General features: G+C 36.3%; 1 protein-coding gene across 1 annotated transcript in view; it reads left to right on the top strand.

Moving 5' to 3' along the window:
- The first annotated feature begins 7,251 nt into the window (after positions 1-7,251).
- The window catches only part of CAPS2 (calcyphosine 2), a 28,587-nt gene continuing 15,165 nt past the window's right edge, over positions 7,252-20,673 (top strand). Inside the window, 6 exon segments of the mRNA XM_059081733.2 lie at positions 7,252-7,368; positions 9,249-9,316; positions 14,191-14,310; positions 18,690-18,732; positions 18,734-18,765; positions 19,799-19,892. Of these exon segments, the coding sequence (XP_058937716.1) occupies positions 9,297-9,316; positions 14,191-14,310; positions 18,690-18,732; positions 18,734-18,765; positions 19,799-19,892 (309 nt within the window). The 5' untranslated portion in view covers positions 7,252-7,368; positions 9,249-9,296.

The following is a 20,673-nucleotide window of genomic DNA, read 5'->3' as shown; positions in this document are numbered from 1 at the left end:
TAAACAGATAAGAGTTACATTTAACCATAAACTATTCCTTTGTTGTCATGTCTGAGAATTTCCCTTGTACATAAATGACAATTAAAATAGTCTCAGAAAAACAGAAATCAGGTACAATGGAGTACATGCTATCAGCTGAGGTGCTATCCCCAGTGGATTCCAATTTGGATATGCTGTCAATAAAAAACAATAGTTAAGAGCTCAATTTAGTTTCAAGGAGAGGAAGTAATTGAATTAATACTGAAATATTCTGATACGTACTTCGAGTTTTATCACGTTCTTTATTTTCTAAAATAGAAAAAAAATATTACAAATTAAAATCATTCATTTGCTTTTGTGGCTTTTTGAATAAGATCATCAACTTAGAAAACTTAGCTTGGCTTTTTTTTTTTTTTTTTTTTTTTTTTGCGGTATGCGGGCCTCTCACTGTTGTGGCCTCTCCCGTTGCGGAGCACAGGCTCCGGACGCACAGGCCCAGCGGCCATGGCTCACGGGCTTAGTTGCTCCGCGGCATGTGGGATCTTCGCGGACCAGGGCACGAACCCGTGTCTCCTGCATCGGCAGGCGGATTCTCAACCACTGCGCCACCAGGGAAGCCCTAGCTTGGCTTTTTAATTTAAGAAAACTAAAGCTTTCTCTGCAAATCCCACACTACTTAAAAATCTGTATGATATGCCCTGACAATGATGCCATGTCAACAAATATTTCTAGAACATCTCTCATACTGAAGGCACAAAGGCCTGAAATAGATAAAACTATATATAGTAGTTAATTTTATTTTTGGCACTCTATCATACCCATTTAAAGTCCCCGAAAAAGATAATAATTCCTTCATATTGAGTTTGGGTACCAGGATTCTGCTGTTTATTAAGAGTTTATTTATTTCATTTATTTTTATTCATTTTTGTGTGTCTACTATGTATTGAGCATGATTCTAGGTTTTGGATATAATAGTGATTGGGAAAAAAATAAAGTTCTTTTCCTTACAGAAGAGTAAGGGGAGAAAATCTATCATCAATTTTAAAATTGAATAAATGAATAAAAGTGATTAAAAATATCATTTCAGAGAGTGATTAGTGTGATAAAAAGGTTCAAATGATAGAAAATAATGAGGAACTTAACTATGTTAATAGCTAAAACTTATTGAGAACCTACTTTTTTGGGGCCTAAGTCACTCTGTATGGTTTATCATATTTAATCCTCTTAATCACCTCCTGAGTTAAGCTATCTGATTACAAGGCCTATATATTTAACCATTGTGTTATATCTCCTGTTCTCAAAAAGGAAGTAAAAAAAGATAAAAGTTGGCTTTCTATAGAAATTGATCAGTATAAGTCAAAAGTCATAGGACTTAAAGAAGTGGAACACAACAGATATAGCAGAGATAAAAATATAAGAGAATGTCATTAAAACTTGAATAAAACAAAAATTTGCTAATTTCCCCCCCAAACCTGAGTATCACATAACATTTAAAGAAGTTAAATCAGTAATTAAACATTTACAAACACACACACACTCCAGAACAAAATAGTTTTACAGAAAATTTCTCCCATTCAAAAAATAAGTGAGACTCTTACACAAACTATAACCAAAATATTAATAGAAGTAATGTTACCAACTTTCAACTCCTTTTATGAGGCTAATACAACCTTGAAGTCAAAATCATATGAGGAGAAATGAAGAAGGAAAACTACAGGCCAATCATAATTCTGAAATTAAATGCAAAAATTACAAGTAAAATGTTAACAAGAATTTAGCCATCTAGAAAAGAAACCTCATGACTAAGTTGGATTTATCATGGGAATGAAAGAATAGTTTAAAATGAACTCAGATTACTGAGCTATCACTTAACTCCCAATATCTATATGAAAACATAAATCTCACTGGTTAAGTTGTATTCACTAAATATATATACAGCTTTTGTATGTCAATCATAGTTCAAAAAAGTTTGAAAAAATAATAAGAGAAATAATAAACAAAATGGAAACAGGATAGAGAATATAATAAAAGATTATAAAAATTTTAAAAAAACATCATGTACCTACCTCTTTACAATAACTTGAAAATATTTGTGAAATGGGGCAATTTTAAAAATTGCATTTACTCAAAGAGGAATTTAAAGCACAAGTAATTTTTTAAAAGTTACAAAATATTATTTCCAAATAGTTTCCAAAAAAAAAAAAAAAGAAGAGAAAAACATCATTTGAAGTAATTTACAACATTAAGACATTAAAGGAAAAAAATTGGGGATCATTTCAAGAGATGCAGAAGAAAAATCTGGTAAAATTAAACATTTATTCAAGATAAAAGCTCACAGCAAAATGAGGAAAAGAGAAAACTTCCATAACCTGGCAATGAGGACTAATTAAAAACAATCTAAACCAAATATGCATAATGGCCAAACATTGTCTTTAAAGTCAGGAATAAGAGAATGGTGCTACTGTTACAGCTTATGTTCAACACTGCACTAGAGAGTTCACTATTAATATTAATAAAACAAATAAGTGATATAAAGATTAGAAGAAAGAACAAGACTTGAATTTATATTTCTATGATCAGCAAAAAAATCAATTAGGAAATATAATTTAAAAATACCATTTATAATATCAACTATAGATTACCAAGCAATCTAATTTAAGATGCAAGACCTTACTGAGAAAATTTCAAAATGTAAAAGATGTATAAAAAGACCCAAATAGGGCTTCCCTGGTGGCGCAGTGGTTGAGAATCCGCCTGCCGGTGCAGGGGACGTGGGTTCGTGCCCCGGTCCGGGAGGATCCCACATGCCGCGGAGCAACTAAGCCCGTGAGCCATGGCCACTAAACTCACCATTCATGAATATAAGAGCAAAGTAAACATAATAAATTTAATGGCTTTCCACAAGCATACCACAAAGGTGAATCTTGAATTTTACGAAGGTTTGAAAACATAGTTTATGATACTACTGGCCATACTTTATGAGAGCACTTAGGTACAATTCTTCATTCAGTTAACTCTTAATAAGAATAATGTATTTTCAGGGAGGTTTGATGGTTGTATTTACTTAGCATTTTACTGTAGGTAAAAAAATGATAAATTGTAAGTAGATGCGGCATATCAGCTTTTTTTTCTAACGCATGTAGGAACTATTTAGAACTGACTAAATCACATGGTGTTTAGCTGAAAGAGTAACAAAAGTTATGGGATTATTTGATCTCTTTTATTTCAAAACAAATTTTCCAGATCCAAACAGATGCACATAAATATAATATTCTAGTATCTGTAGTAATAGACAGGATAATTTCATAACCATTTAGCATCTGGCTGTGTATTATTTGTAGGATCTACCATGTGACATTTAGATCAGTGTAATAATGTTGGGAAAATAGAATGAAGGTTTCTATAAGTGTGTGCTTTATTTTCCATGGCAAAACGGTTCAAATAGTTTTAAAGTAAAACCTTGGTGTCTTTGAACACAAGTTCAAATGAGGATGCTTGTTTACTTTTGGTTTAATAGAAGACAAATATTGTTTGCAAATCTTCCCATATGATTGTAAATATTTATATAGTATGAATAAAGAGTTTTATAAATAAAAGCCAATATTTGCATATTTTCTTCTGGAGAAGATCCTGTTTTACTTCTTCAATTTTTTTAACCTGCATTTAACCTACATATTAAAAGTTTAATATGTTCTTGATAGTCTTGCAAAAAGCCCTGGTTTCTATATATTCTATATATAATAATCTTGTACTTAAGGGGTTTGAGCAACTTATCTGATGTCTTTTTTTTGTGTGTGTGTGTGGTATGCGGGCCTCTCACTGCTGTGGCCTCTCCCGTTGTGGAGCACAGGCTCTGGACGCGCAGGCCTAGCGGCCATGGCTCACGGGCTTAGTTGCTCCGCGGCATGTGGGATCTTCCCGGACCAGGGCACGAACCCGTGACCCCTGCATCGGCAGGCGGATTCTCAACCACTGCACCACCAGGGAAGCCCTCTGATGTCTTTTTAAATGTATACTATGAGAACCAAAACTGCTGTATAAATGTGCTGTTAGTAGATCCTATTATTATTACATGAATTAACACTGGAAAAGTAATCTCTGAAAATAGAAGAGGTCCCTGATATCCAAAACATAAGCCCCTCTTTAAAGAAGGGAGCCACATGTAAATTGATTCTTTTTGCTGATAAATAAAAACTAAAGTTAGATATATTTAGAATCCAAGATAATAATTAAAGACCATAGCTACTAACTAATCAGGCTGATATATCAGTCAACTGATAATGTCAAACAGTAAAATAAAAGTTCCACTCTCACTCTGCTTGATTTTTAAAGGCAAATTTCCTGTGTTGAGTTTTCCTTCCATTTGGTATAAAAAGGTGAATCTCTTATTGTCAAATTGTTTTGCCACCTAAAACGTAAACTTATGTGTGTGTCTATATATATATGTATTTTAAATAATGAAACATCTTTAAATAAAACATGAAAATCATTAAACTTCAATTTTACAGAAAATAATATGAATTCCCAAATTAATATTAATTAATTGTACTTATTATTAATCGTTCCAGATATACCTTTTTTCACAAACTCTATAAAAAGATAAAACACCTTTTGGATTTAGAAACGATCACCCTAATTCATCTATTCATTGTTTATTCTTTCAAAAATAGTTATCTAATGTTTAACTACATGCAAGGTACCTTTCCAGGCACTGGTGATAAGTCAGTGAGTAAAACAGACAAAAATTCTTGCCCTTACAGAGCATATAACCTAATTAAGGAGTAAGCATCAAGAAAAATAAAATAAAAGAACAAATGAATGAATGAACCGATCAGTTCATCTAATATGAGAGATGATGGTAAATGCTATGGGTAGAAGGGAACTGGAAAGACTAGGACTCGAGGTTGGGGTAGCAGTTTGTACAGGATCATCAGGGAAGATCTTTTCCATAAGGTAGCATTTCAGCACACGTATGAAAGGGGTAAGAGGTAAGCCAGTCAGGAGAAACTCTGTCATGAAGTGTCATGAAGTAGGAGTGGGTGTGGAGTGTTTCAGAAATATCAGGAGCAGTGTGATGAGGGGGAATGGCGAGGGAGAGGTGGGAGGAGATTGTTCAGTGAGCTAAAGGGAAGTTGAGGCTGGGAGGCAGACCATGGAGGTCCTGTAGACCGCTTAAGGACTTTGCCTTCTATTTTGTTCTGTTGAGGATGGGTTTTATGGAGGAGGTTATCACAGTAATCCAGGCAAGAGGTGAGGACACTTGCCTGGACCGAGGTGGTCGCAGCAGACTTGGATAAGAAGTGGTCATGATGAGGAGTCGGATTCTAGATAGATTCTGAAAGGTAGGGCTGAGAATATTTGGTGATGGATTGGTTTTAGGTTTGAGACAAAGGAAAGATGAAAAGCGACTCTAAGGCTTTTGAGCTGAGCAATCGGAAGGGTGGATTTGTCAATAACTGGAGTGGGGAAGACCACTGTGAAGTCTGATTTGGGGAGGTTAAATTTGAATACCAAGTGGAAATGTCACTGTTTCCTTTTTGTAAAAGATTAAAAACAAGTTGAAACAAAATAAAATGCTTTTGAAAGTTTCCTCCAACCTATACATAATGCAGAGCTTGGCTTCTACTTAAACATATCTGTCCATTTAATCTTTTAAATTTACCTTATATAATGTTAAACATCTTTTTGGTGCCTGTTAAATCACTATTTAGGAAAAACAGATATTAGTGGGTAAATAAATAAAATTATAAGGTATCCTCATAAATTTTTCCCCAATAGTACATACTTAAGATTTATTATTCATTCATTGAATAAATAGCAAGCGCTCACTACATGTGGTCCTGGTTCTGGCACCAGGGATCCCGCAATGAAAAAGACAGACAACGTTCCTGCCCTCGTGGAACTTAGGAGAGGCAGGCAACACATCATAAACAAATGTATAATAAAGTTTCATGTAGCAATCAAAGGTCATGAAGACAGCAAAGATTATGAAAATGGAATGTGACCTTTCAAGGAAGATCTAAAGTAAGAACAAATCCTGGGGAAAGACTCTTGAAATCTATTATGTTTTTGACAAGTTGCTATCCTATTGGGGCATTATTTTTTGTTAAGCTCATGTAAGCACATCTTATATTCAGAGAAAAATTTAGTGTTTGTGTTTATCTCTTTAGGATCCTTGTCAAAAGTTCAGAAATAGCAGACATAAAACCAATGAATCACTGAAGTAGTAATTAGTAAAAGTTTTGTGCACACTCCAAAAAGACAGTTCGTGGGCTTCCCTGGTGGCGCAGTGGTTGAGAGTCCGCCTGCCGATGCAGGGGACACGGGTTCGTGCCCCGGTCCGGGAAGATCCCACGTGCCACGGAGCGGGTGGGCTCGTGAGCCATGGCCGCTGAGCCTGCGCGTCCGGAGCCTGTGCTCCGCAATGGGAGAGGCCACAGCGGTGAGAGGCCCGCGTACCGCAAAAAAAGAAAAAAAAAAAAAAAAAAAAAAGGACAGTTCGTGAACTGGGAATACTCAGATCACACACAGGATGAGACTCAGGAATGTATTGTTATAAAGCAGTTTATGTAGTGAGGCAGCAGTGACTTTATTCTTCACAGTGATTGGTTATAACATGAAAATTTTCTTAAATGATAGGGGATTGGTTAGTGGTTATCAGTTTTGGGGAACAGTTTACATTTTGCTTATGATTTCCAGAGACATAAGCAAGAAATGACCCAGGTCAAGTTAGTCTCACTTGTCTTGCAAAATAAGCTAAATTAAGCTTTGCTTTTATGACTAAACTGGTATTGTCTGTTCAGGGAATTTTCAAGGCTGGTCTCTGTTTGTGTTTGATTTTAACAATCTTGAAGGATACACCCCATCTACTGGTACTTTCCTTGTGAACTTAATTTTATAAAGGAGTGATATGCCCGTATTTATTAAGTTCACAAAGACTCAAATGGACAATTATAAAAGTTGCTACTTTTTATGAATGCTTACTATATGTTGGGTACTTTTATAGGTGTTGGACATGTATCATCTCATTTATCATTTTCGTGTGTGTGAAGTAGTTACTAATGTTAATTCCCATTTTATCTATGAGTAAACCGAGGCACAGAGGTGTCATCTAGCTAGAAAGTGGGAGAGCTGGATTCAAACAGGCAGTCTGATTGTCAGAGCCTGTACTCTTAATTTGACATATCCAGTGGTCATTTTATCCTTTATTTTGTTAAAAACAAATATTCTATGTGTATGAGGGTCCACTTATTGCTTCATGTCTAGTGTGTACAAGGAGCAGAAGCCATCACAGATGATCTTACAACTCTGGATAGGAAAGCCCTCCTACAGCAGGGTTACGCAGACAACCCTTACATCACACAACGGAGTACAGGAAAATCTGATGCTGTAAGTTATTGCTATTTTTACTTATTCGATAAGATAATTTGCCCTCCAAGATTTTACAGACTTAAAATTGAATAGATAATTGCAACAGTTGAATTTGGACTGAGGCAAATATTTATTAATATGCAAATTCAGTCCTCACTCTTACCACAGATTGACATTTGGTATGTTTACTGTGGAAAAATGATCTTGAATCTTTGGGAGTTCATAAAAATTTAGTTTATACTGTTCAAAATGTTCATTGACCGCTACTTATGACAATGGGCTAATCTGCATCACCCCTTCCTCCAGAGAGAAGTAGCTGGATGATTTATTTTTTATTTTTTGAAAGTTATAAGCTAATAAAACTGTAGAAATTCAGGCCAATTAAGAAAAACGGCAGGGATAAAGCAGTTTTTCTTTAGGAAAAGGGAAACAAAGTTCTAGACTCTCAATATCTCAACTTTATATGTTTTACAAAATCACTGAGATTGCTTAATGAGTATTACTTAGACCAGTTCTTGTACAAATAGCTGGTATAACATTTCTATAGTGTCCTGGAATAAAAGCAGACCAAGCTGCTTGGAGTTGGAGTCCACTGGCTACCTGGACACCCCCAGGTGATTAAAACCTTAGGCACACCTGTAATGGATTGATGGAATATCAGTATGTGTAGGCTCAAGAGTTGAGAAAATTCTGCTTTAGATGGCCTAAATAATAATAAAAAAGGGATTTAACTAGTTACATTATCATTATCATTGAGGGGAAATTCAAAATAGATTTTATTTGGATAACAATCATCCAGAATCAATACATTTTGAACTGACAGCAATTTGCAATCAATCTCTGGGCCAGTTGGACTGATTTTCTGTGGCTGTCCCAAGTTGGTAATTTGTTTGTTTACTAAAATCACATATACATTATTTTCTATGCCTATTATTGTGTTGATATTTATACTTAATAGAATAAGGAGTATTGCCAGGATGAAAAAAAAATTTAAAAAGCTACTTTATAGGGCAAAGTTTTGTCCCAGATAGGGCTCATTTTGATATATTCCTGAAGTTATACTTGCATGGATGTTACTTAAGGCCCATTGGGTATTGTTCTTGGTATAATCCAAAGCCATTTGGGTATCAGTGGATTTCTTTTCCTTATAATTACTTTCTTAGTGACATCATATCTAAATTCACCATCAGGCACATTTTACTCTATTGTGGTAGCACTCATTTATCAGGTTTTTAAAGGAAAGTTTATGTGAGTAAACTTTGAATGCATCTGAAATTAGTACCAATTTACTTTTAAAATGTAGGTGGAAACACTTCAACTTAGTTTTTAACTAAATAAACAACAGAAGCAGTGAACCTATGGTTTTTATGTCCATCTCTTCTAGTTTGTCATTTTTCAGTGTTATCAGATCCTTTGCATCTGTGTGACTTCTGCTTCTAATCTGCTTTCTGTTTACACAGACCTCTAAATCAGTGTGCCTGAGGGTGGTTCTAACCTTTCCTCCAAAGTGTAAGCCACCATAAATGTTAACACCCAAGGGTGGTTCTAACCTTTCCTCCAAAGTGTGAGCCACCATAAATGTCAACACCCAAGGTGGGCTTTTTTGTGTGGACTCTGTATTCATTAACGTCACCTCTTTTGCTTGCTTCTGGGTTTTACATCCATTGTCTGGCCGATATGGAAATCTCCTATGATTTCTAACAAAATTTAAGTGTATTATTTTTTCAGAAGTAAATGTATTTTTAGGTTAAAAATTGGAATTTATTAATGATGAATATAGAAATCTATATTTAAGAAAGAAACTGGAAGAGTTTAAATTATATTTTAGGACTCTTATGTTAACTATAGGATTGTTCTGTCTAATGGACAGTGACATTTTCTTTATTTTCTCTTCTCAGGAAACTGTGGCTGCAGAGAAGAAGAAACAGACTGTTGCAGAGCAAGTGATGATAGACCACTTATCCAGGTAAGGGTTAGTAACTCGTAATAGAAATCCATTCAGAAAGTATTCATTAAATTTCTAAATTTTGACACCCATATCTTTGGGTGTCAATCAACAAGTGGTCAACTCAGAGGTTTCCACACTTTCTGTGTTCACTGCACTTGTAGTGTTTTAGTAATTTTTTCACCAGACTCCTTGGCCAATAGAAATACCCAACAGTTCTATTAATTAACTATTTTTGTCTAAACAATTTAGTAAATATTTACTTTCTAACAACTTAATGGTCATCTGAAAAATAATACACATAAATTGAAAGAAAAAATATTTTAATTTCATTCTTAAATAAGCACGATTACTTACTAATGGGATGTCTGCACTTCTTGGCGCCACACAATCTCTCAAACCTTAGAATTGTGTATGATGATGCCACCCTCACTTTCTAGTCCACATGGCACTTGCTTTTTATCACAGCAACTCTAGAAAAGCCGGCTTTGCAAAGATGTGATATCATTCACTGAAGGAGTGTAGCATGATATCTTGTTGAAACTGTGAATTATCTTGAACTAGTAGTTTTTGTGGTATCCAACAAATATGAAGTATCACTATTGCCCTCAAAAGTTAAAAATATCTAGGGGTGTCCTTGTGAGTTCCCTGTGACATCCCAGTGTGACTTAGTGCACACTTTGGGAACTGTGAGACCATCAAGAATTTTAAAACCTAATGTAAAGTTTCACAACCCTTAAAAATGATACAAAGTTTCAATACCTGCTGTGCTAAGTTGGATGAATATGTAAGTTTTGTAGGATTCAGAAGAGGCTGGAATAGTCTATGAAGTCTTCAAGGAAGAAGTAAGACTTAAGTTTAGCTTTGAAAAAAATACTCGTTTAGTTGGGCGGCAGAGAGAAAGAATGATGGTCCTCATGCATGTTTCTTAGTTAATTCTTTGAAACAATTAATTTTGCTTACAGGCTTCGGTGTATCTCCTTCCATTATCTCATGAACTGACTTTATGTTTTCACCCCCAAAATGCCACCACAGTGTCTCTTCATAAGATAACTAGTAACATCCATATTGCTGGACTGATGGTGATTTCTTCATTCTCATTTACTTGACCCATCAGTGACATCTGTCTGGGTTGAAAACTTTCTTCCCTTCAAAACACTTTTCTTTTTCTCCCTTGACTTCTGGCATACCACACTTGGCTAATTTTTCCTCCTACCTTCCACTCCTCAGCCTCCCCTCCTGGTTCCTCTTCATCTCTCCAGTCTTTATACATGGGAATACACAAGGGCTCAATTCTTAGACTTCAACATTTACTTCCTAAGTGATCTCACCCAGTATCATGTCTTCAGTAACCATCTACATGCTGATGCTTCCCTAATCCAAGATCCCGATCCCAAAGTAACATTTTCCAAACTGGGTTCCTGAAAGTGGTTTCCCTTCCCTCCCCTGATGATGAAATCCTCTTTAGTTTTCCTCCATGGCAACCCCATTCTTTAAGTTATTTAAGCGTAAAATCTTGGTGATGCATTTAATCCCCCTTTTACTCAAATCGTATATGCAGTTTGTCAGCAAACACTCTCAGGTCTACCATCAGAATAAATTTACCCCCTCTGCTGCCACCATCCCTGTTCACACTCTCATCTTCTTCTTTTTTTTTTAAATTTAATTTTATTTATTTTTTTATACAGCAAGTTCTTATTAGTTATCTATTTTATACATATTAGTGTATACATGTCAATCCCAATGTCCCAATTCATCACACCACTGCCCCCCCCACCCCGCCACTTTCCCCCTTTGGTGTCCATACGTTTGTTCTCTACATCTGTGTCTCTATTTCTGCCCTGCAAACCGGTTCATCTGTACCATTTTTCTAGTTTCCACATATATGCGTTAATATATGATATTTCTTTTTCTTTTTTTTTAGCATCTTTATTGGAGTATAATTGCTTTACAATGGTGTGATAGTTTCTGCTGTATAACAAAGTGAATCAGCTATACATATACATATACATATATCCCCATATCCCCTCCCTCTTGCGTCTCCCTCCCACTCTCCCTATCTGGCCCCTCTAGGTGGTCACAAAGCACCGAGCTGATCTCCCTGTGCTATGAGGCTGCTTCCTACTAGCTATCTAGTTTATATCTGGTAGTGTATATATGTCCATGCACTCTCTCACTTCGTGGTAGCTTACCCTTCCCCTCCCCATGTCCTCAAGTCCATTCTCTACGTCTGCATCTTTATTCCTGTCCTACCCCTAGGTTCTTCAGAACCATTTTTTTTTTTTTAGATTCCATATATATGCGTTAGCATACAGTATCTGTTTTTCTCTTTCTGACTTACTTCACTCTGTATGACAGTCTCTAGATCTAGCCACGTCCCTACAAATGACCCAATTTCGTTTCTTTTTATGGCTGAGTAATATTCCATTGTATATATGTACCACATCTTCTTAATCCATTCATCTGTCGATGGGCATTCCATGACCTGGCTATTGTAAATAGTGCTTCAGTGAACATTGTGGTGCATGTGTCTTTTTGAATTATGTTTTTCTCTGGGTATAGGCGCAGTAGTGGGATTGCTGGGTCATATGGTAATTCTATTTTTGTTTTTTAAGGAACCTCCATACTGTTCTCCATAATGGCTGTATCAATTTACATTCCCACCAACAATGCAAGAGGGTTCCCTTTCTCTACACCCTCTCCAGCACTTGTTGTTTGTAGATTTTCTGATGATGCCCAATCTAACTGGTGTGAGGTGATACCTCACTGTAGTTTTGATTTGCATTTCTCCAATAATTAGTGATGTTAAGCAGCTTTTCATATGCTTCTTGGCCATCTGTATGTCTTCTTTGGAGAGATGTCTATTTAGGTCTTCTGCCCATTTTTTTGATTGGACTCTGTTTTTTTAATATTGAGCTGCATGAGTTGTTTATATATTTTGGAGATTAATCCTTTGTCAGTTGCTTCATTTGCAAATATTTTCTCCCATTCTGAGGGTTGTGTTTTTGTCTTGTTTGTAGTTTACTTTGTTTTACAAAAGCTTTTAAGTTTTATTAGGTCCCACTTGTTTATTTTGTTTTTATTTCCATTACTGTAGGAGGTGGATCAAAAAAGATCTTGCTGTGATTTATGTCAGAGAGTGTTCTTCCCATGTTTTCCTCTAAGAGTTTTATAGTGTCTGGTCTTACATTTAGGTCTCTAATCCATTTTGAGTTAATTTTTGTGTATGGTGTTAGGGAGTGTTCTAATTTCATTCTTTTACGTGTAGCTATCCAGTTTTCCCAGCACCACTTATTGAAGAGATTGTCTTTTCTCCATTGGCACACTGTCATCTTCTGTCTCCTGGATTATTTCAGACACTTTTTAACCGGACTCATTGTATCTGCATTTGCCCCTATTGGTCTGTTCTCAACCCAGCAGCCAGAGTGAGTCCATTAAAAGGCAAGTCAGGGGCTTTCCTGTTGGCGCAGTGGTTGAGAGTCTGCCTGCTAATGCAGGGGACACGGGTTTGAGCCCTGGCCTGGGAAGATCCCACATGCCATGGAGCAACTGGGCCCGTGAGCCACAACTACTGAGCCTGCACGTCTGGAACCTGTGCTCCACAACAAGAGAGGCCGCGATAGTGAGAGACCCGTGCACCACGATGAAGAGTGGCCCCCACTTGCCACAACTAGAGAAAGCCCTCGCACAGAAACGAAGACCCAACACAACAAAAATAAATAAATTAATTAATAAACTCCTACCCCAACATCCAAAAAAAAAAAAAAATCTAAAAAAAAAAAGGCAAGTCAGATCAAACCCTCCAGTAATTTCCCATCTCAATCAGAACAAAATCTATAAGACCTATGTATTGGTTATATATCACCATAAAACCTATTAGCTTAAAACAGCAGTCATGAATGATAGCTCATCTATCTTCAGGTCAGCTGTCCAGGCTAGGCTTGGCTGAGTAGCTCTTTTCACTTACTTTTACCAGTTATATATGAGCAAAAGCAATGGGCTTAATTCTGAGCTTAAGCCTTAAGAAACCTCATGTGTTTCCATTTGCCTTTTTGTGCTTCTGCCATCTTTGTGAGAAGAATGCAGCTTGGTCAACCCACTGGTCTCAAGAAGAAAACACTTTTATAAATGCAGCCACGCCACTTAGCCAAGATTATCCTAGATGAGCAGATCCCCAACCAACCTACCCTTGCATGAATTAGTTCAATTGAGATCAGCAGAGCCATCCAGCTGCCAAAGCAAATCAAGTAGCTAAGCTTAAAGCCAAAGGGAAAGAAATTACACTACACTTATCATGAGACCATGGCAAGGATGTGGATCAGGAGTGCTAAAAAATTGAGGTCAATAATACATTCTCCCCAAGCCCTGCATGATTTGCCTACCATTAGACCCTGGACCCCTTTTCCTACTTCTCTCCCTCTTGTTTACTCTGTTCCACCATCTGGCTTCCTCCCTGTTCTGAAACATATCTGGTTCACTTCTGTCTCAGGTGCTTTGCATTTATTTTCCCCTCTGCTTGAGATGCTTTTCCCACAGAAATCCATACTGCTGCTTACTTACTTTGCTTTCTATCTTTATTCAGAAGTCACCAGCACATTCATTGTCTTTTTGTTTAAAGAATAGTAAGAGGAAGACATGAAGCTCTGAGTTCCCTCAAAAATTTCAATTTATTTTTAGATAATGCTTATGGAAAAAGAGATAGACATGACTATTCACTTTTTTATGGTCAGTGTTTTTTAATTATTAAATTTATTCATTTAATATCTGACAGATCATGTATTCTTCCAGTAGTATAAATTGGCATTTGTATATGAGCTTTTCCAACTGCTTATAAATATGTGGATGCTAGAGCAATTCATTATAACATTTGTCAGACTTCATATTTTCCTGTATAGGGCTGTAATCAGTGATCCAGAACAAAATTTAACCACTGAGAAGCAAGAAATTGCTCATATCCTTCCAGATTCAAAGCTGGTAACTCTTCGATTTAGGAAAAGAACACTACATGAAACAAAGTAAGAAGGTTTTACTTATATAAAATGAGGATGTAGTACGTTGTCAATGTATTTTTCAAATGTACTTTTGTATCTAATGGAAAAGGTTTTCTGCATGTTTTTGCTTTTTTGTATATAAAGGAAAGTGGAATTTTTGGAGTTCAGATTCCAGTTCAGCCACTTTAAGATAATGGGGTACACTTTGCCCTCCAGGTCTTGTATTTAGAATTTAGGAATCATAGCCAGAACCTTAGGTGATAATATGTGTGAAAAGACACAATATAGTAACTGAGACACTTGTATGTGTACAATATATATTGACTGAATTTCAATGACATATTCAAAATTAGTATTGTTTAAAAATTAATACTTTCTGCCTTTTACTTTGTACTTTATAAAATCTTTGGTTTGGTATGGACTTTTACAGTCTGCTAGTGCAGTCCACTGAAATTTCTCAGTGACTTCACTGACCGTTGACATCTAACCTCAGATTTAAGAGAATAGAAAACCCACCAGTTCCTGCAGCAGTTCTTTTATATTTTCAGACTGCCATAATTGTTAGTACTTTCTTATAACTTTTATCTTTTTATCTCATTCTTATTTTCTGGAAGCCTTTGTTTCCATGTCTTTAAATATTTGAAGGTATCATGTATTAATTTCCTATTGCTGCTGTAACAGATTACCACAAACAGTATTTTAAAACAACACAAATTTATTCTCCTCCAGTTCTGGAGGTCAGAAGCCTAAAATCAAGGTGGTGACAGGGCTGCATTCCATCTGGAGGCTTCAGGGAAGAATTCATTTTTTTGCCTTTTTCAGTTTTTAGGGGCTACCTTTATTCCTTGGCTTGTGTTATATCACTCTGAGGCTCCTCTTCTGTAGTCATGTATCCCTCTGCTTTCCTCTTATAGAAACACTTGTGATTGCATTGAACCTACCTGGATAAACCTGGTTAATCTCCTCATTTCCAGATCCTTAACTTAATCACATATGCAAAGTGCCTCTTACCATATCATGTAAATTAATTAATTACGTGTTCTGAGGATTAGGATATAAATATCTTTCGGAGGCCATCATTCAGCTACCATATACCTAAACATCTCTTTCTTAAAGTAAACTTTTATGGAAATAAAACATTGATTCACAAAGTATACACATTTTAAATGTACACCATAGGAATTTTCACAAACTGAACAACACTCATGTATCATTCCTAGACCAAGAAATAGGACATTATCCCAGAAACCCTCCACGTGCTGCCCCGCAGCTACTGCCCACTTCCTCTGCCATACCAGGTTAACCTCTCTACCTTGATATTGTAAATATAACTATCTGGTTATATACTTACATGAAATCGCAAAATTTGGACGGTGTGTCTGGCTTCTTTTGCTCAACATTATGTCTGTGAATTTTATCCATGTTATTTGTAGTTGTCCTTTATTCTCATTACTGTACAGTATTTTCTTGTATAAATATAGCACAGTTTATTTACTCACAGCTGTTGGCGGAAATTTGGCAATTTATGAATAGTGCTGCCGTGAACTTTTTTTGGTGAACATATGTACCCATTTCTGCTTAGTATACACTTACAAGTGGAATCGCTGGCCCATTTAGTATGCATATGTTCAGCTTTAAAAAATACTGCCAAATAGTTTTCCAAAGTGGTTGCTGCAATTAAAACTCCCACTAGTAGCAGTAGGAAGGTGCTAGTGGTGCCATATCTTTGCCAGTGCTGGGAATTGTCTATATTTTTCATTTTAGTTCTTCTCATGGGTATATATTGGTAATTTTCACTTGCATTTCACTGGGGACTAATGATGAGCACTTTTCATACGTATATTGGTCATCTGGATATCCTCTTATAGGAAATGTCCATCCAAGTCTATTGGTTTATCTTTTTCATATTGATTTGTGGAACTTATTTCTATATTCTAGTTATGCATCCTTTTTAAGCTGTATTTATTGGATGTATCTTTTCCTACCCTGTGGTCACCTTTTCATTCTCTTGACCATGTCTTTTGATGAACAAGAGTTGCTAAATTTATTATAGACCAGTTTCCCAATCTTTCCATTTATTGTTAGTGTCCTTTGTGTCTTCTTTACAAAATCTCTCCCGACCACCGACTCATCCGTGTGCCTCGTAATGCCACTTAGGTCATATGCGAAGTTGTTATAAATGCATGGTTGGTTTCTAGGCTTTTCTTTTCAGTCTCATCGACCTGTTATGCATTCCTGCACCAATATTATCCTGTCTTAATTAGTATTGTTATATATTAAATACCTAAAGCTTGTTTAGCTTTAATATTGTCTTGGCATACTCGGTTCGTTCCTCTTCAATATAAATTTTAGATTTAGCTAGTCTAGTTCTATGAAAAGTCCTACGGGGGTATTGCTTACAATTATTGCAGTGATAGGCTTCACTCCCCTCCTTCATTATTCCCAGAGGAGGAGGAGAGAATTCTGCTTCATAGAGTGGGAAGCAGGAATTGGCATGTGTAGTGCAGCCCTTCCTCTCCTCTGTTTCTTAGGAGCCAGCTGTCAGCAGAAGTGCACATTCTCACCTATGCACTAAGTTTCACAGGGTCCCTCCCCAGCTGGAATGAGTGGGTTAGTCTGTTTAATTCTAGTGTTAAGGACTTAGGTTATTGTTGCTACATTTCTAAGCCATGGTTTCCAAGTGCTTTATCAACAATAAAATTCATAGGTAAGTCTTCATCTGCCTGATTCTTATTTCTCTGTTGGTTAAGAACTTGGAGAAGTATTGGTGCTACTTATTGGATACATAAAACCCCAACATGGAACTTTCCATTTTATAATATAAATGCCTATTTAATTCTTTTATGTTTTCAAAAAGACTCTAGACTCCTTGAAGCTATTATGTCAACCTATCACTGTTAAACTGAGTTCTGTTTACCTTTGAGAAGCAATATAATGTAATGGTTATGAGCAATTTTCTTTGGCTCTGCCATGTGCTAACTGTATAACTCTGTAAACTTTATTTGTAGAATGCGGATAATAGTACTTACTTCCTAGAGTTATTGCAAGCATTAAGTGAACCAATACACATTAAAATGATTTTAACACAGACTAGTGTCTAAGAAGTTCTTAATAAATCGTAGCTATTGCTATTACTTTCATTTTCTCAGCATTTAGAATTGTTTCAGGCACATAGTGGGCATTCAATAAACACATTAATACTAACGGATTAAACTGAATTAAGATGACCAAGCTTTCATGGCTCCACTCTGTGTTCACAAACTCTCATTTGGTTTACAGATTCTTATTTGCTATATCCTGCTTACCTTTCATAGAGACCTGGATTTTATAGAGGTATAACTTTATATATAGAGAGGTGTAACTTTACTGTATAATGAGCTACAGACTTACTGTTTACATTATTGCAATTTCATTATACCTACAGTTTTATGGGAATATCATAAAATTACTTAGGAAGGGAAGTAAAGAAACATCACTGAATCTTCAGATTTCTTAATATAAAGGAGATTATTGGTAGTAGGGTGTCAAAGTGTGTGTCATTGGGTTTTGCTTTATATCATGAAACAGAATTTTAGGACTGGCAGTCCTTGTGAGATAGTTCAATGCTATCTAAAGGCCATAAAGATTAAATAACTGATCTGAGTTTCACAGCTAGAACTATAGCCAGACTGGAACCTCATCCAGCACTCTTTTTCTCTACTCTATTTTGGCAAAGAATGTTTTCAGCTACGCATAACTGAAAACCTGACTGACAGTGGCTTAAACAAGTCACGATTTATTTTCCTTATACAACCAGCTGCTTGGAGGTAGGCAAGCTGGTTTCAGTTCAGTGGCTCAGTGAGGCGCAGCTCTGGGCTGGCTTCCCTGAGATCGTATTGGCCTCTCCGACATGGTTGCCTGATGGCTACAATGGCTCCTAGCATCGTATCCCTGCCATGTTCACAGGCAGGAACTCTTCCTGTGCCACTCTCTTATCAGGACAAAAGAAAGTCTTTCCTGGAAGTTTACTGGAAGAACTGGGTCCCTTAGTCACTTCTAATTGCAAGAGGCTAAGAAAGCAAATTCTGTGGTGGGAGAGAGGCAAAGAAGAGGGTTAGAAATGGCTGTCGGGTAGTCCTGCAGCTGTGCCAGGCACAAATGCGCTATCTCTGCTCCGTACTGACTTTGTAGCACTTTGATATAAGTTCTAATGTTAAAGTCATTCATGTATTATATACCATAGCTCTGGGTTATTTCTTCTCTGTCTGCCACAACTAGCAATCTGGAATAAAAAGAGGTTTATACCTCATCTTTATTCAGTATGTGCATTTTCAAAATATTAATTTTTTTGGTAATTTTATCATTTACATCAAATTTAAATTTGTAATTTAAGTATAATTATTAACAATTGTATTTCTTAACAGGATAAGAACTCAGTCTACATTAACTGAAAGTATGTTTTCTCATAAAAGTACAATTTGATGGTAGGATCATTTCAAGGTAATTGTCATTTTACTAAACTTTTTAATCCTATGATTATAAAAAGGTATCTTCTTTTCAAATAGAAATAGCAATAATAATATTAGTTAAATTTGTCACATTTAAGTGAAAAATGTGAATTTAGCACAAATGTTTTTAGGTAATATATATTTAATCTGTTACAAAAATTATGGGAAGTATGTCTAAAGGAAAAATATTTCAATTAGAAGTTATTTAAAATGTGATTTTAAAATGTCTTTCAAAAAGAAATTTACAAGTGAATCTTTATTACTACTAGAAGATTCTAAACTATTTAAAAATCAACCCTTATGTAAGCTACTTTAATTTCATTTTAATGGCTTAAGTTAACACTAAATTATGGTAGATGTAAAGTGACAAGGAAGATGATTCTTAAATCTGTTATCCAGTCTTATAAACTTTCAGTAATACATAATGCTACTTGATGTTCTACATGAATATTAAAGGTAGGGTGGTTTTTAAAAAATTATATTTGTTCAGTGATTTTAAACTTCCCGTGAGAAAAGGTCATAAATGTATATCTATCTTTGAGTGGATTCTTGCAAGCTCAACATTTTTTTAAGGTCTTTCACTGTATCTTAAGTCTATGCCAAAATAGTAATCTATATTGTAATATATCCATATTTGTATCAGTGTAAGATAAAGCTTTTTTCTCCATCCAAATCTGACTTAGGTTGACACTTCAGCAAGCTCTGTCATGGTTTCCCATAACTCTTGCCCATTACCACACATTTGAGAGAGTCCTATTATCCCTCCTGATGTACACTATCCATTTATTATTAAATATGAGAAGTATGCTACTTGAAAATCTTTGATATTATTGTTTTTCTACAAGTGGACGTGATGCTTGCAGAGAGCTGGTTGGGTTCTTTTTTACTCATGACCAGTCCTTTACAATTTATAAGTATCGGCAATTTGGGAAAAATAGGTAAGCCATAAAACATTGTTGCAACTCTCAAGATGATTACTTCCCAGAGAAGCTGAATAACTTTACATTTTGTCATTTAACTTCTAGAACAAATGTGCTGCCTTTTATTCAGAAAAACATTTATTGTCATTGGCATGGACGAAGAAAAGGAAAACAATACCAACTTGGTGATTTTTATATTGTAAGTTGAGTGTGTGGGCGCGCATATGTTTTACTCACTGGTGTTGGATTTTGAGGGATCCTGTGGGGCTAGTGGAGCTGAGTTTCTAGTTTCCAGTTTATTTTTTTCCCCTCCTTCCTGAGCAGGGACATTTGTGTTGGCTAATGGTTGATATTTCCCCAGGAGGTTCTGTCTCTCAGCTTCAGATCCCAATGGTCTGAATCTAAGCATAGCATTTATTCCCTGTAACACTCCCTCCACCACCACCAATTCCACAATATAAGCCCAGGAGAGCTTGTCTCTTGGTACTTTTTTTGTGTGTGTGGTACCTTGGCCTCTCACTGTTGTGGCCTCTCCCGTTGTGGAGCACGGGCTCCAGACGCGCAGGCTCAGCGGCCATGGCTCACGGGCCCTGCCGCTCCGCGGCATGTGGGATCTTCCTGGACCAGGGCTCGAACCCGTGTCCCCTGCATTTGCAGGCGGACTCTCAACCACTGCGCCACCAGGGAAATCCTCTCTTGGTACTTTTAAAGGCCCTGCCAGGCTATACCGCTGGGTAAGTGGCCACTTCAATAGTACCAGGAGTAATTCTCCACCTAATGCAGGCTTATCTTCTGAGGACACACATTTTTCTCCACATGGGGTACTTGGCTTCTGGAGCTGTCATATATTTCCTACTTAGCTTATCTTCCTTGTGATTTCCCTGCCTTGCACACCTCCTGGCGTACGGCGTATAACAAGGATTCCCTAGCATGAGTCCATCATAGGTAATGTTAGAATTTGTATAGTGCTTTTAAATTTT

This window comes from Kogia breviceps, chromosome 12 (assembly GCF_026419965.1).
Source record: "Kogia breviceps isolate mKogBre1 chromosome 12, mKogBre1 haplotype 1, whole genome shotgun sequence".
Classification (NCBI taxonomy): Eukaryota; Metazoa; Chordata; class Mammalia; order Artiodactyla; family Physeteridae; genus Kogia; species Kogia breviceps.
Note: the sequence above shows the minus strand (reverse complement) of the source record. Positions and strands in the feature narration are given on the sequence as shown.